We start from the raw sequence: 15,773 nt of genomic DNA, 5'->3' as shown, positions 1-15,773 counted from the left end.
AGAGATAAATAAAATTCAAATAACCGATAAAATCAAATCACGAACCAATCCAAGAAACCACGTAATAAGAGTCACAAAAATTAGGGCATTAAACTTACCACTTATTATTATATATTTATTTGATAGGTTTTTTTTTAAAAAAAAAAATTTAAATGATTTAGACTCAAAGTTGATCCACAACCATTAAAATGCTGCCACGTCGCATTGGAGGGTGAGATCCACAAGACGTTGTTCACAAATTAAGTGGCAGGCCGGGCAGGTCATTGGCTGCCCTTTTCAAAATCAAGTTTCCGTGGTCCTGAGCGCACCTGATTGTGACTTTTTTCCCGCGTGAATTAAATTAATGCTGTTTCCGAAAGTTTTTATTTTCTCCTTTTTCGAAAAAATTGCTTCAATAAATTTTAAAATTAAAGCAGTATAGAAAATTTAATAAATTTATACTAAATTATAAAAAATACGTATAAATTATAAAATTTTAAAAAATACCTCGCAAAAAAAAAAAAAAAAAATTAAAAAGTTTAAAAAATATATAACTTTTTTAAAATATTAAAAACTACCGTTAACTTTGGAGTATTTTTGAAATAATAATTTTTTTATGAAATTGAAGTTTCACCAAAAAAAAAAAAAAATTATTATTATTAAATGTGGTCGAGCGTATTCGTGGAAAAGCGCGTTTATTTTATTTTTTAATTAATTAGTTAAGTATATTTTTAATTAATTATCTACCGGTACGGACGTGAGATCTCACCATCTACCTTCCAGTGGCGGAGATTTTCACACCCTTAAAAGAATGTTTCGTTTCACTCTTCAATTGACGTGGGACCTCACAGTTCACCTCGTTTGGGATCCAGTGTCCTCGCTACCACTTGTTCCCCTCTCAAATCGATGTGAGATCTGGAACGAGGCTATAATTAATAAAACTTATTTTTATTCTTGGAATTGAACTAAAAACTTCAAACATTTGTGGAAGGTGAAAGGAAACATGCATAACAATACATGGATATAAGCATAACAATACATAGATATGCATAGACATGGGGAAGAGCAATGAGTGTGACCAACAATTGCTCCCTTTATTCAACATAGCACACACCAAAGGCCTGGTTTATCAGTGGACACCAAGGTAAGCATCAACTCCAGTTGAGATCTTAGAAGCATCAAATCCAGGTAAGTTTTTGGGTGGCGCCTCCGTTTTCTCCGTTGTTGATGGCTCCAAACTTCGACCTGAATAACTTATATTGGTTCAGTATGTCTCCTTCAACAGCTTCGTACGTGATCGAATTGTTTTATAGTGAACTTGGGTGACCATTTTAGGAATGATTTGAACTGCCACTCAATAATTTGGCCAACTTTTTTAACATTTTTTAACACTGTTGTGGCAGGTCACAACGAACACTTTTTATTCCCACTGACTGTATTTTAAATCAAGTTTATAGTGTTCTGATCTGTTGTAGATCTGGAAGTTGTGTAACATAACCTAATTTGTTTGTTGATCCACGCTCAATCCACCCAACAATGTCTCGATTTCCACACGCTCATAAGTAATGTGGCATGTTTCGTCCCCTCTTCAAGTAAGGGAGAGGTTTCTACGCCCTATACGGAATGTTTCGTTCCCCTCTCCTAACACGGGAGAAGTTTCCACATCAAGAATGCTTCGTTTCTCTCTCTAACCTAGGGAGAGGTTTCCACACTCTCCAATGTGGTGATTGAGCCTTCTTGAGGACCTAGCATCCTCGTTGGCACATCGCCAATGATTGATTGTGATACCATTTGTAACCTTCCAAGTCCACCGCTAACTGAGAGAGGTTTCCACACTCTCCAATGTGGGGATAGAGCCCCCTTGAGGATCTAACGTTCTCCCGGGTACACCACCTGATGACAGGTTCTGATACCATTTGTAACCATCTAAGTCCACCGCTAACAGAGAGAGGTTTCCACACTCTTCAAATATGGGAATTGAGCCCCTTGTGGACCAAACGTTCTCACGGGCACACCGCCCGATGACAGGTTGTGATACCGTTTGTAACAGTTCAAGTCCACTACTAACAGAGAGAGGTTCCCACACTCTCCAATGTAGGGATTGAGTCTCCTTGGGACCCAGCATCCTAGCTAGCACACAGCTCGATGACTAGTTGTGATACCATTTGTAACCGTCTAAGTCTACCACCAACAAAGAGAGGTTTCCACATTCTCCAATGTGGGGATTCAGCCCTCTTGGAGACCCAACGTTCTCGCGGGCACACCAACCAATGACAAGTTCTTATACCATTTGTAACAACCCAAGTTCACCACTAACAGATATGGTATGTTTGAGCTTGTTACATATAGTCATCAGCTTCACGGTTTTAAAATAAGTTGCTAAAGAGAGGTTTCCACGTCTTTGTGAGGGCTATGCTTCATCCCCTCTCCAATCAAAGTGGGAGCTCTAAAATACGAGAAACACGAGGGTATTTTTTAAATGTTTTAAAAAAGTCGAGACTATTTCTTATATTATTAAAATTTGTAAGTGAGATAGAATGTGTTTGAAATAGAATATGAAATCACTTTTGTTTTTGTTGTTGGTTTGTTATGGGCACTGTTGAGTAATGGAGTTCGCACTCTTAAAAGATGATTATTTGCTTACAATATTTCCCATTGTGTGGCATGAGTGTGCGTGGAGTTGTATTAAAATGTTAAACCTTTGTCCGGTTTTTCGAGGAGAACAAAACATTTTTTATAAAAATGTGAAAACTTCTCTCTAGTAGGTGCATTTTAAAATTTTGAGGGGTTATGGCGATACATAACGAGCCAAAACGGACAATATCTACCAGTGGTGGACTTGGGCTGTTACAAATGGTATCAAAGCAAGACACCGAACGTTGTGCCAGCGAGGATGTTGGCCCCTAAAGGGGCTGGATTGTGAGATCCCACTGGTTGGAGAGGGGAACGAAGCATTCCCTATAAGGGTGTGGAAACCTCTCCCTAGTAGACGCGTTTTAAAATCGTGAGGCAGACAACGAAACGTAACGAGCCAAAGCGGACAATATCTACTAGCGGTAGACTTGGGCTGTTACAGATGGTATCAGAGCCAGACATCAGGCGTTGTGTCAGCAAGGACGTTGGCCCCGAAGAGGGAGGATTGTGAGATCCCACATTGGTTGGAGAGGAGAACAAAGCATTTCTTACAAGGGTGTGGAAATCTCTCCCTAGTAGACGCGTTTTAAAACCATGAGGCTGACGGTGATACGTAACGAGCAAAAATGGACAATATCTACCCGCAGTAGACTTGGGCTGTTACAAATGGTATCAAAACAAGACATCAGGCGTGTGCTAGCTAGGATGCTGTCCTCTAAATGGGGTGGATTGTGAGATTCCACTGGTTGGAGAGGGGAACGAAGTATTCCCTATAACGGTGTGGAAACCTCTCTCTAGTAGACGCGTTTTAAAACCGTGAGGCTAATGACGATACGTAACGAGCCAAAACGGACAATATCTACTAGCGGTGGACTTGAGCTGTTACAGATGGTATCAGAGTCAGACATCAGGCGTTGTGTCAACAAGGACGCTGGTCCCCTAAGGGGGAGGATTATGAAATCCCACATTGGTTAGAGAGGGGAACAAAACATTCCTTATAAGGGTGTGGAAACCTTTGTTTAGTATACGCATTTTAAAATCGTGAGGCTAACGACGAGATGTAACAGGCCAAAATGAACAATATCTACTAGCATTGAGCTTGGGCTGTTATAGCACCTTTGTTAGCTATCGTAAGTATGCCCACAACCTACGAACAACATGCCTTTATACATGTCGTTGCAACCATACGAATTTAGTTTTGGATCGAGTCACTATTTGTACGTCTCTGTTTACATATCAAGATGGGATATGTGGTACAATATTGTGATATTCTTTGAAGTTTATCTCGATACAATCAACAGCGTCGTAAAGATACGATGTTTTAATAGTTCATGCATAATTTCTTATTTAAGAACAAACCAAGTTGATACACAGCCAAGAGCTTAGCTCACTTGATTGTTTTAGAGTTTTAGTTCTTGTTCTTGGATAAGTAAGCATCAACGCCTTTGGAAACCTCGACAAACCATTCCAGGTAGTCTTGTGGTGCTGCCACATTTTCATTTGCCTTTTCAAACACAATGGTCCATTTTGCAAAGCTCCCACCTCCTCCTTTGCTTATCCCTCCATTAACAGCTTCAATTCTTAATTCAAACACTTTGTAATGCTTTAGAATATCTCCTTCAATAACTTTATAAACCAACGATTTCTTCACATCATCCACAGCTCTGATCTTTATATTTGCCGATAATAATTGACTGCCTGTTCGTTCGTTCGTTCGTTCATATTCAAAGAAGCGAACCCGTTATATTTTTAAAAGTTTCGAGACTAAAATAGTAACGTAGATAGTTTCTTACCGAAGCGGTAATTGAACTGTATAACGCTGTCGGGAGAGTACTTTTCGCCTTCCACAAACTGAATGCTGCTGAAATACTGAGGGAACAGATCGATCAAATCCCCTACATGGTTCCTGTAGAAGCCATAGAACTTGTCAGGTGGAGACTTCAGCGGAAACTTTGCCCAAATGCTATCAGTTTGGCTCATTTTGTTTTGGGGTGACAACAAGTTGAGGCTAATAGAGGTGTTTTATAGTGAATTTGGGTGATTATTTTAGGAATGATTTGAACTGCCACTCAATAATTTGGCCAACTTTTTAACATTTTTTAACACTGTTGTGGCAGGTCATGATGAACACTTTTTTTTGCCACTGAATGTATTTTAAATCAAGTTTATGGTGTTCTTATCTGTTGTAGATCTGCAAGTTGTGTAAAATAATGTAATTTGTTTGTTTGTTAGCTCAATCCAATCAACAATACCTCCATGAAATGTTGTTTGTTTGTTTATGAGAGCGAGAGCCTCACAGTTTTAAAGTGTGTCTGTCGGGGAGTAGTTTCCACATCCTTATAAGAAATGTTTCGTTCCCTCCAACAAAAGAGGTCTCCACATTCTCTAATATGGGATCTTTTGATCCACCCCTTTCGGGACTCAATGTCCTCATAGGCATAGTGTCTCGATGACTAATGTGGGAACTCTCAATTCACCCTTGGGGACTCAATGTCCTTGCTGGCCCACTGCCCTCATGACTTGTATTGATACCAATTTGACTCTAATGTGAGATCTCTCAATCCACCCCCTTAGGGACCCAATGTCGTCGCTGGCACGCTGCCGCGATGACTAATGTAGGATCTCTCAATCTACCCTTCTTGGGGACTTAATGTCCTCGCTGGTCCAATGCCCCCATGACTTGGTTCTGATACTAATCCAACTCTAACGTGGGATCTCTCAATCCACCTCCATGGAGACCCAGCGTCCTCACTGGCATATTGTCGCGATGACTAATGTAGGATCTCTCAATCCACCCCTTTTGGGGATCTAACGTCTTTGTTGGTCCGCTGCCCCGTTGACTTGGTTCTGATACCAATCCACTTCCCTTGGGGACCTAACGTTTTTACTAACACACTGCCTTGATGACTTGGTTGTGATACCATTTGTAATAGCCCAAGTTCACCGCTAACAAAGACCCGTTACGTATAGTCGTCAGCTTCACGGGTTTAAAATGAGTCTGCTAGGGAGAGGTTTCCACACCCTTATAAAGGTTATGCTTCGTTCCCTTCTCCAACCAACAGGAGCTCTGAAATATGTAGAGGGGAACGAAGCATTCTTTACAAGGGTGTGGAAACCTCTTCCTAGTAGAAGCGTTTTAAAACCGTGAGGCTAACAACAATACGTAACGGGCTAAAACGGACAATATCTACTAACAGTGGGCTTGGGTTGTTACAAGTGGTATTAGAGCCAGACAACGAGGACGCTGGCCCTTAGGAGGGTGGATTGTGAGGTCCCACATTACTTGGAGAGGGGAACGAAGCATTTCTTACAAGAGGATAAAAGAGAATCCCTAATCCCTAATGAGTTAGGTTCGTAGATCTCGGGAGAGGGGTGTTGGACGAGATAGGTTGGGTAGGGCCTCAAAAGTAGTTGGCCCGGCGTCGGTCGAGATATAGAGTCCCGCACAATTTTGAAGGTGAAAATGATTTTCTTGATTGTTTATTCAAAACAATGCTGAAATTTTGAGCTTTTCCTTTCGGGCTTTCCCTCAAAGCTTTAAAACGCATCTTTCAGAGTTTACACAGCAGAATCGGTGCTTATCCAGATATTGTCTTCTTTGGGATTTCCCTTCAAAACTTCCCCTCAAGGTTTTTTTGGGCTTTCCCTTAAGGGCTTCCCCATTACGCGTCTACTAGGAAAGACTTCCACACCCTTATAAATAATGTTTCGTTCTTTTCCCCCAACCAAACCAATGTGGGATATCACACTTTTCCTCCCTCCCGACTCACTCATTATGCAAGCTAGCAGCGGTTCAATGCTACACTATTTTTACATCAATTTCTTCCCTGTTTCAGGTCTCACTTCCACCTATTCCTATCGTCGAACGATAAAGAGCATATAATTCTTTGTTCATCCCTAAATCATATGGTTTCTTACTGAATTAGCTCCCGAGAGAGAGACAAAAAAGTTAGGCATCTTTCCATTCATAGGGAGGGAGAGCGACTGTGATGTTGGTCGAGATAGGTTGGGTACGGCCCCTAAGATAGTTGCCCCATCTATCTCTCTTCCTAAATTAACTCAGGAGAAAAAGCGATCACTTTATGCATATTCCAGATTGTGACTACGACATTCTCCCTTGTCACCTCAACCACTAATGTAAGCATCCATCTAGTTCCATTCTATACCCTCTCCTCTCCTTCGTATCTATTGATCGCTATTCATTTTACTTGCATGTCTTAGATCTTTAAAAACTTTGGAAATTTGTTCGATGAGTAAAATAACTTCCATGAAATCAACTTTTGTAAGGAAAGTAACTAAAACTTTTTCAGTTCATCGTTAGCTTTATCCTCTCATCATTTTCGGTTTGTTTTAATGTTATCAAATCCTAAAAATATAGTGTCACTTGTCCAAGACTTGAAATCTAGATTCAACACCCGATGACCTCACTCGCGATATGATATGCTACCTATTTATTTAACTACTAGCTATCAAACCAACATGATATGCACGAGTGCATACTCTTTATTTAAGAACAAACCAAGTTGATACACAGCCTAAGAGCTTAGCTCACTTGATTGTTTTAGGGTTTTAGTTCTTGTAAAAGTAAGCATCAACGCCTTTGGAAATCTTGACAAACCATTCCAGGTAGTCTTCTGGTGCTGCCACGTTTTCATTTGCCTTTTCAAACACAACGCTCCATTTTGCAAAGCTCCCACCTCCTCCTTTGCTTGTCCCTCCATTAACAACTTCCATTCTTACTTCAAACACTTTGTAATGCTTTAGAACATCTCCTTCAATAACATTATAAGCCAACAATTTCTTCGCATCATCCACAGCTTTGATCTTTACGTTTGCTGATAATGATCGACCTCCTATTTCGTTCGTTTGTTCGTTCGTTCATATTCAAAGAAAAGAAACTCCGTTATGTTTTTAAAAGTTTCGAGACTAAAATAGAAACTAAAATGAAACTAAACGATAACGTAGATAATAGATAGTCTCTTACCGAGGCTGTATTTGAACTGTATAATGCAGTCAGGAGAGAACTTTGCACCTCCCACAAGCTGAATGCTGCTAAAATACTGAGGTAACAGATTGACCATATCCCCCATATGGTTCCTGAAGAAGTCATAGTACTTCTCTGGTGAAGACTTCAGCGGAACCTTTACCCAAATGCTATCAGTTCGGCTCATTTTGTTTTGTGGTGACAACTTGAGGCTAATAGAAGTGTTTTATAGTGAATTTGGGTGACCATTTGAGGAATGATTTGAACTACCACTCAATAATTTGGCTAACTTTTTATCATTTTTTAACACTCTTGTGGCAGGTCACCATGATCACTTTTTTTCCCACTTAATGTATATTAAATCAAGTTTATAGAGTTCTTATCTGTTTTTGATCTGCAAGTTGTGTAAAATAACCTAATTTGTTTGTTTGTTTCACCTGGTAGGTGATGTTTCACGCTTCGTCTCCTCTCCAAATAAGGGAAAGGTTTCCGTACACTATATGGAATGGCTTCGTTTCCCTCTCTAACCGAGAGGTTTCCATACTCTCCAATGTGGTGATTGAGTTCCATTGGGGACCCAACATCCTCATTTGGCACACTGCTTGATGACTGGTTGTGTCACCATGTGTAACTGTCCAAGTTCACCGCTAAGAGAGAGAGGCTTGCACACTCTCCAATGTGGGGATTGAATCTTATTGGAGACCCAACGTTCTCGCCGGCACACCGAACCCCTTGAGTTCCATTGGGAACCCAACATCCTCGTTGGTATACTTCTTGATGACCGGTTGTGATACCATTTGTAACTGTCCAAGTTTACGTTTAAGAGAGAGAGGCTTGCACACTCTCCAACGTGGGATTGAGTCTTATTAGAGACCCAACATTCTCGCCAGCACACCGAACCCCAACTCCTTTCCTTTGTTAGGAATTACGACTCTCCACTATGATATTGTCCACTTTAAGCATAAACTCTTATAACTTTGCTTTGGGCGTATTCCTCACTTATAAACCTCACTTATAAACCCCTAGTCTTCCACTAAATTAACCAACGTGGGACTGGATTTAGAATGTCCAACCAAAAGCAAATCCATGAGAAGCAGTTAAACCAGTAATATCATACTATTGAGTCTAAACACAAATGGGGTTGGAACCTAAATGACATACTAGTTGTAGAGGTCATCTTCATCAGCCCCACCAGCTGAAGTTGCAAATGGGCCAGATGCAGTCGGTCCCGAGCTCTGCTCCGAGACCGGTACTTGTACCATTTGTAACAGCTCAGCGCACTGCTAAAAGGTTTCCACACTCTCCAATGTGGGGATTGAGCCTCGACTGATGACAGGTTCTTATACCATTTGTAACAACCCAAATCTACAAGAAAGGTTTCCACACTCTCCAATATGGGGACCCCATATTCTTGGGGGCGGTACACGAGAGTGAGTATTTTTTTAATTTTTTAAAGTTGAGTGAGATATTGAATTTGTTTGAAATAAAATATGAAATAAGTTTTGTTTTTATTGGACTGTCATGGGCACTATTGATAAAAGATGTTTATTTGCTTACAATATTTCCCATTTGTGGTATGATTGGGTGTGGAATTGTATTAAAATATTAAACTTTTGTTTGAACCTTCTTTGTTTCACTGTGATATAAATATAATTTGTAATGGGTAGCAAAACTCTATAAGCAACTCAATGTTGGTATCCATTCCTCATTCTACTAAATACCTTTTCAATTTTTTAAATATACCAAATATATATATATATATTTTTTGATTTTATGCATCTGAACCGATCTTGTAAAAGTAAATAAAAATGAACAAGTTGTATCTATGTAACTGAACTGAACAGGTTGTATCTATGTAACTGAACAGGTTATATCTGAACCGAACTTATAAAAGTAAATAAAGACCGACGAAGAAATATTTTAAGTTTAACTTGTAAAAGTAAATAAAGGAAGAAACAGAGCTATATCGATTGCAGAATAGGTAAAAATAAGTAAAGATATACGATAATTGAATATGGGAGACTGAGTCTTGGAATTCTCGTATCAGTATAAGATACTTCTTGTGATCGTTAATGTATAGTGATACCATTTGTAAGATATTGATACCATGGGAGACTGAGCCTCGTATATATATCGTTAATATATATTGATACCATGGGAGACTGAGCCTCGTATATATATCGTTAATATATATTGATACCATGGGAGACTGAGTCTTGGAATTCCCAACAATCCTCAACATCTACCCCTGGGGACCCAACGTCCTCGCTAGCACACAGCCCAATGACTGGTTTTGATACCATTTTGTAACAGTCCAAGCCCACTGTTAATATATATTGTCTGCTTTAACCCCATTAAGTATAGTCATTAGCCTCACGGTTTTAAAACGCGTTAGGGAGTGGTTTTCATACCCTTATCAGGGCTTTTCCCTCTCCACTCTCTAACGTGGGATCTCTCAATCCATCTTCTTGGAGACCCAGCATCCTCAAATCGCCTGATGACTAGTTTTGATACCATTTGTTAGACTAAGCTCACCGCTAATATATATTGTCAACTTTAGCTCTGTTAACTATAGCCGTCAGGCTCACGGTTTTAAAACGCGCTTGTTAGGAAGAGGTTTCCACACACTTATAAGTTATACTTCGTTCCCCTTTCCAACGAATATGAGAGTATTTTTTATGTTTTTAAAGTTTATAAGTAAGGGATGGAATGTGTTATAACTTCGGTTTTTGTTGTTGGAATTTTATGAGCACTATTGAGAACCAAACCCACCGCTAGATATATTATCTTCTTTGGACTTTCCTTTTCGAGCTTCTCCTCAACGCTTTAAAACGAGTCTATTGGAAAAAGGTTTCCACACCCTTATAAAAGACGCTTTAAAACGAGTCTATTGGTAGAAGGTTTCCACACTTTTATAAAAGATGTTTTGTTCTCCTCCCCAACCAATATAGGTGGAATTGTATCGCTAAATATATTTTGTATTTTTAAAGTTTATAAGTGAGATATAGAATTAATTGAAATAAAATATGAAATCAGTTTTGTTTTTATTGGAATGTCGAATTGTATTAAAATATTTAATTTTTGTAATTGAAAGGGTAAAAAAAATAAATAAAGAGACACATGTTTAGATCGATAACTAAACATGGTAAAAGTAAATAAAGAGGATGAAGATACTCTCCTTGAATATTAGAGCCAGGGTAAAATTAGATGTTGGGGTCTTAAAAGTAAAATAATTTTTTTATTTTTTCATAATAAAGAGAAATAAATAAAAACATATTTAGTATGATTTTATGTGATATTAATTCTTCATTGTAGCCATAAAAGAAAAAAAAAAATAAAAAGGAAAAAAAAAGAAATCTAAAAGGCTTTGGCAAAATCCTTCATCAAAGCGCGATTATCCTTGGCAAACTCGAAGAATTCTTGGAACGAAATGAAGCCGTCGCCATCTTTATCAATGGCGTCCATCATCCTCTTCGCATCTTCAGAGCTCACTCCGATTCCGTTCAATGCGTCGCCGAGCTCCGTCGCCGAGATCTGCCCGTCGCCGTTCGCATCGAATCGCTTGAAAATCCTCTCGCACTCGGCTGAGTCTACGCCATTGTCTGCCATTTCTTCTGGAGCGTTGATTTGATTGGATTAGGTTTTGGAATAATCTCGATTAGGCCCCAAATCTCTTCTCCTCCTCTTCCATTTTCTTCCGCCTTTAATAATCCCCCGTTTTCCCTAAATTATTGGGATCGGAACCACTTGTTGTCGTCTCCTTGTTCTTCGCAATCGTTGCGCCCAACCGATTCTTGCTCAAGTTAGGGCATAGCTTTGTAATTGCCCAAGTGACATGTTCTTGATCCCTACAGTTTCTCCCATCGCAGGTATTTCATTTTTTTTTCCTCTTTTTGCGATTCATTTTTTATTTACTAAATTATTAAATTTTAATATATAATTCAACTGACATAAAATATACGTTATTGAGCACTCTCCTCGCATCACTTTACATCTTAAAACCTAAAAAAAATAAATTTTAATTAATATATTATACATTTTGTTGTATTAAATCGATCATTTCTCAATGAAACAACCACCAATAATATAGTTTTGGCCCGAATCAATGTTACTATTTCAAAACACATCTATTAAAAAAATGTTTTTACATCATAAAAAATGTTTAGTTTCTCTCTATACAGACGAATGACCTCGTAAATCTATTTGAAAATCACTTACATATAAAATAATATATTTAAAATGTATTTTTTTTTTATCTACATCATATTTAAATGAATTTATGTAATGTTATTTTAATATTTAATTGGTCAAATATAATAATTTTTTTTTATGAAATATTAATTTAAAAACTTCATATTAAATATATTAAATATTAATTCGAGTTTTTCCGTCCATACAAATTAACAATAAGTTTTCAGGACCAATAGATTATAAATTTTAATGATATAAAATTAATGAATTAAACTCGATCAATTTTCATAAACCTTACGGACAACAATTGCTATAGATATATAGTCGTGTCGGCAGATATAATTATGCTTATGATCAAGCCATAAACTAAATCTATTTTTAGACTAACGAGAGGCAAAGACATCGTCGTTCAAGTAACGAATTCAACATTTTAGAGCACGTTGAATTAATTGCAACATGCATTATTGCTCATGTAAGTAAAAAGTCGAGCTCTTCCATACAAGAATATGTGATATTAAACATTTGCTCTCTTGTATACGATCATCTTTTGAAATATTAATCTTATTAATTAATGAATTTATAAAGATTAATGTATTTATGCAATAACGGTCTTTTTTTTTTTTTTAATATTTTTATTAAGTAAATTCGTATAATATAATATATTATAAATTATATAAATAGAGTAAAATAAGTCGCAAGGAATTGAGAGAAAGCTCAGAGTTCCATCTAAGTGAAACCATAACAAACGAGGCCTTCCTAAAAAGAAGGAAGAACAGAAAGGGAAACTAATCGGAGAACTCATAGTGAAAATTCGTGATATCGTTCCGATCGAAAGCGTTGTTTCTTCTATCGGCATCTGAGAATCAATGGCGACGAAGACCGATGGAATCCAAGAGGAAGAAATTTCAAAGCTCGAGGAAGGCACTCTCGGAACCTGCGTCGCGCGTCTCCGTCCATCGTCTTGGGTTGCTATCATCCAAAAGGTACCGCTTCAACTGCCTCTGTTATTTCTCTCTTCTGCGCGCCAATCAATTGATTGTTTGATACAACGTGTTTGTTTATCTGGAAAGTGCTGCACGTTATCTCTCGTGTGTGATAACTTGTTTTATTCTCCGGAAAATCTGGCATATGGATGAGTCGACTACGATAACTGTGTTGGTTCCTATCGAAATGCAGATATTAGGTTATCGAGAGTATGAAACTTGTTTGATCCTTTGGAAAATCTGGTACATGCATCAATCGACTGTATAAATGTGTTAGTTTCTCGGCAAAATCTGGCACTTGAATCAATCAACTTTTTAAGTTTATTGTTAGTTTCTCTGCGAAATCTGGCACTTGAATCAATCAACGTTTAAGTTTATTGTTTGGTTCTCTGCAAAATCTGCCAAATGAACTAATCGACTGTAAGGAACTTGTTTATTTCTCTGAAAAATCTGGCTCGCAAATCAATCGACTGTATAAAACTCATTAGTTTCTCCCCAAATGCGGCACATGAATCGATAAATTGTATAAAAATTGTTTGTTTCGCAGTAAACCTGTTTGTTTTTCCGGAAAATGCGGTACATGGATCTGATCAATCAAGTGTATAAAATGTGTTTGTTTCTCGGAAAAATTTGTGGCAGGTTATTGCGGAGGTGATTGGAACGTACTTCGTGATCTTCACCGGATGTGGAGCGGTGGTGGTGAACAAAATTTACGGATCAGTGACGTTCCCGGGAATCTGCGTGGTTTGGGGATTGATTGTGATGGTTATGGTGTATTCGTTGGGACACGTCTCTGGAGCGCACTTCAACCCTTCTGTTACCATCACATTCGCCATTTTTCGTCGCTTCCCCTTTTGTCAGGTCTCTTTCTTCTGTTACCATCATCTCATGATAAACTTAAAGAAATTTCAACTCCAAATAGACAATTTATTTTTGGCACGAAACGCAATTATGAATATTATAGCCGAATTATATTTTGTTTGATTACATATTTCAGGTTCCAATATACATAGGAGCTCAAGTAGCAGGGTCCCTTCTTGCCAGCACCACGCTGGACCTATTGTTTGAAGTGACCCCGGAAGCCTTCTTTGGGACAGTGCCTGCAGGATCCGATGTCCAATCTTTCGTCCTTGAAATCATCATCACCTTCCTCTTGCTGTTAGTCGTCTCTGGTGTCTCCACTGATCACAGAGCTGTAAGTCATCCAAAAGCTTAATAGAACAAATTAAGATTTATAGCCCTAACTTTTATAGTTTACATATTCATAGTAATACTTGATTATGGATAAATATCTAGGTATTTGCTTTCTTAACATATGTATCTTTTCCTATATTGTTCTTTTCATTTATAACTATTTCCATATTTTTATAATTTATTTGATTATAAATAGAGAACTTTCACACAGCTAGGTGCGTGGTTTTAGTAAATATTCTCGCTTTTTAAATACTTTTTTCTTTTTGAAAACTTGGTGGGATTTGAGTATATTGTGAAAAAAGAAAAATAGAAAATTAGAGAGTGGAACCAAGGTTCCTCTTTCTTTCTAAGAATATAAAAACTAAAAATAAGGTGATTATTATATGGCCATAAATACCTTTTTTGGGGGGGTTTTTAAATACTTCTTTTGTTTTAAAATTGTTCATTATGAATTTGATTGATTATTAATTATTTTGTTTGTAAAAAAAACTTTATTAAAAAAATGTTTTTATCCGCAGGATTAGTTTGAGAACTTTCGTTCAACAGAATTTTTTTTAAAAAAATTCTAATTTATTTTAGATTAGGGAGGTTGATGGATTGATAATATTGTAAAAATAAGTACTATATTCATCTATATTTTCTTTAACAGGTAGGAGAATTGGCGGGAATTGTCGTTGGAATGACTGTTCTGTTGAATGTCTTCGTGGCTGGGTAACTCTAAACTTCATTTTACTGTTGATATAATTCCATGATGGTGTTCCATGAAGGCTAAATATCAAGAATATCCATTTGTTTTTTCCCCCTATTATTTTATTTTAGTTATATATATATAAACACACATAATTGTTAATGATTTAGAAAGTTTGTCATGATATATTATTTTAAAGAAATTTAAATGGGAAATGCTTCTCCAAGAGATTCAATTCCCACAAATTCATTGCAGGGATTCTTAACCCAATCCTTGCAAAATTTTCTATACCATTTAAAAAGTTGTCTCACTTTTTTTTTTCTTTTTGTTTTTCTTTTTTTGTGATTATTTCTGAAAACAAAACATAGGCCGATTTCAGGAGCTTCCATGAATCCAGCTAGGACCATTGGACCTGCGATAGTGAAGGGACAGTTCAAAGGCTTATGGGTTTACATGGTTGGGCCGTTGATCGGAGCTATTGCCGGAGCATTTACTTACAACCTGATGAGATTCACAGACAAGCCATTGTCTGAGATCACCAAAAGCAGCTCATTCCTCAACCGCTCCCAAAAATCATAATGCCGCCTCTTCACCATCATCTTATCTTTTAACTACAGAAGCCACAAAGCTCGGGAGTCTCGAGCAGCTTCGCCTTTTTTCTCTCGGTAAAGCAACTTCACTCTTGTACGATGGTCATTCATTTGTGTATTTAGAGTGTGTCAACCGATCAATTCATCATTCATTCATTTAGAAAATTCGTTTTAGCGAAAGCGTTATTTATTTGATCAAATAATGCCTTTTTTTTTTTCCTTTAGTTGTTGAAATGGATTCATTGTGAGTAGTTTATCTAATGAAGGGTTGTTGTTTTCGTGCACGTGGGGCTAAAAATTATTCAACTTTGCTCGTGATTTGGCTAGTTTGTTAATGTGCATACATCTTGTATATAACAATATACGTGGATCATGAACATTATAAAATTGTCGCTATTTGGATATCATGAAACAAAATATTCATAAGCAACACCCTATCTTAGTTTCCCAATTCCAATATTAGGTGAGACTAGTCCCATAACTTTTTTGAAGCCATCCTACAATCTTCGGAAGTTTGGCCATTACATGTT

General features: G+C 37.5%; 4 protein-coding genes across 5 annotated transcripts; 1 reads left to right on the top strand and 3 right to left on the bottom strand.

The window, feature by feature from the left end:
• Positions 1-3,919: 3,919 nt before the first annotated feature.
• On the bottom strand, positions 3,920-4,628 carry LOC111452168 (MLP-like protein 34). Its single transcript, XM_023092743.1, has 2 exons — positions 4,407-4,628; positions 3,920-4,311 (listed from the first exon to the last, which is right to left on the bottom strand). Exons 1-2 carry the CDS (start codon positions 4,591-4,593, stop codon positions 4,022-4,024), a joined length of 477 nt encoding a protein of 158 aa, XP_022948511.1. The 5' UTR covers positions 4,594-4,628; the 3' UTR covers positions 3,920-4,021.
• Positions 4,629-7,089: 2,461 nt separating this feature from the next.
• LOC111452167 (MLP-like protein 34) lies at positions 7,090-7,803 on the bottom strand. Of its 2 annotated transcripts, none has more exons than XM_023092741.1 (2): positions 7,597-7,803; positions 7,090-7,474 (listed from the first exon to the last, which is right to left on the bottom strand). In XM_023092741.1, the coding sequence occupies exons 1-2, from the start codon at positions 7,782-7,784 to the stop codon at positions 7,183-7,185; spliced, it is 480 nt and encodes a 159-aa protein (XP_022948509.1). In that variant the 5' UTR covers positions 7,785-7,803; the 3' UTR covers positions 7,090-7,182. The 2 variants fall into 2 exon arrangements, with proteins under 2 accessions (XP_022948509.1, XP_022948510.1); XM_023092742.1 differs by having other exon boundaries at positions 7,090-7,466; positions 7,598-7,803.
• A 3,050-nt stretch (positions 7,804-10,853) lies between these two features.
• On the bottom strand, positions 10,854-11,224 carry LOC111452170 (probable calcium-binding protein CML28). The gene has a single exon (XM_023092745.1). The coding sequence runs from the start codon at positions 11,204-11,206 to the stop codon at positions 10,955-10,957; it is 252 nt and encodes an 83-aa protein (XP_022948513.1). The 5' UTR covers positions 11,207-11,224; the 3' UTR covers positions 10,854-10,954.
• On the top strand, positions 10,943-15,504 carry LOC111452164 (putative aquaporin NIP4-1). Its single transcript, XM_023092737.1, has 6 exons — positions 10,943-11,466; positions 12,470-12,771; positions 13,411-13,632; positions 13,769-13,966; positions 14,615-14,676; positions 15,022-15,504. The coding sequence occupies exons 2-6, from the start codon at positions 12,655-12,657 to the stop codon at positions 15,230-15,232; spliced, it is 810 nt and encodes a 269-aa protein (XP_022948505.1). The 5' UTR covers positions 10,943-11,466; positions 12,470-12,654; the 3' UTR covers positions 15,233-15,504.
• The last annotated feature ends 269 nt before the right edge of the window (positions 15,505-15,773 follow it).

This window comes from Cucurbita moschata, unplaced genomic scaffold, assembly GCF_002738365.1.
Source record: "Cucurbita moschata cultivar Rifu unplaced genomic scaffold, Cmos_1.0 Cmo_Scf00014, whole genome shotgun sequence".
Taxonomy (NCBI): Eukaryota; Viridiplantae; Streptophyta; class Magnoliopsida; order Cucurbitales; family Cucurbitaceae; genus Cucurbita; species Cucurbita moschata.
Note: the sequence above shows the minus strand (reverse complement) of the source record. Positions and strands in the feature narration are given on the sequence as shown.

What these genes read in the sequence shown, in the direction of transcription:
- LOC111452168 (XM_023092743.1), bottom strand. Translation starts at nt 4,593, where the DNA reads ATGAGCCAAACTGATAGCATTTGGGCAAAGTTTCCGCTGAAGTCTCCA. An exon ending in ACAGTTCAATTACCGCTTCG is followed by an intron (nt 4,312 to 4,406) that starts GTAAGAAACTAT and finishes ACGAACGAACAG; the next exon opens with GCAGTCAATTATTATCGGCA.
- LOC111452167 (XM_023092741.1), bottom strand. Translation starts at nt 7,784, where the DNA reads ATGAGCCGAACTGATAGCATTTGGGTAAAGGTTCCGCTGAAGTCTTCA. An exon ending in CAGTTCAAATACAGCCTCGG is followed by an intron (nt 7,475 to 7,596) that starts TAAGAGACTATC and finishes CGAACAAACGAA; the next exon opens with CGAAATAGGAGGTCGATCAT.
- LOC111452170 (XM_023092745.1), bottom strand. Translation starts at nt 11,206, where the DNA reads ATGGCAGACAATGGCGTAGACTCAGCCGAGTGCGAGAGGATTTTCAAG.
- LOC111452164 (XM_023092737.1), top strand. Translation starts at nt 12,655, where the DNA reads ATGGCGACGAAGACCGATGGAATCCAAGAGGAAGAAATTTCAAAGCTC. An exon ending in GGGTTGCTATCATCCAAAAG is followed by an intron (nt 12,772 to 13,410) that starts GTACCGCTTCAA and finishes AATTTGTGGCAG; the next exon opens with GTTATTGCGGAGGTGATTGG. An exon ending in TTGAATGTCTTCGTGGCTGG is followed by an intron (nt 14,677 to 15,021) that starts GTAACTCTAAAC and finishes AACAAAACATAG; the next exon opens with GCCGATTTCAGGAGCTTCCA.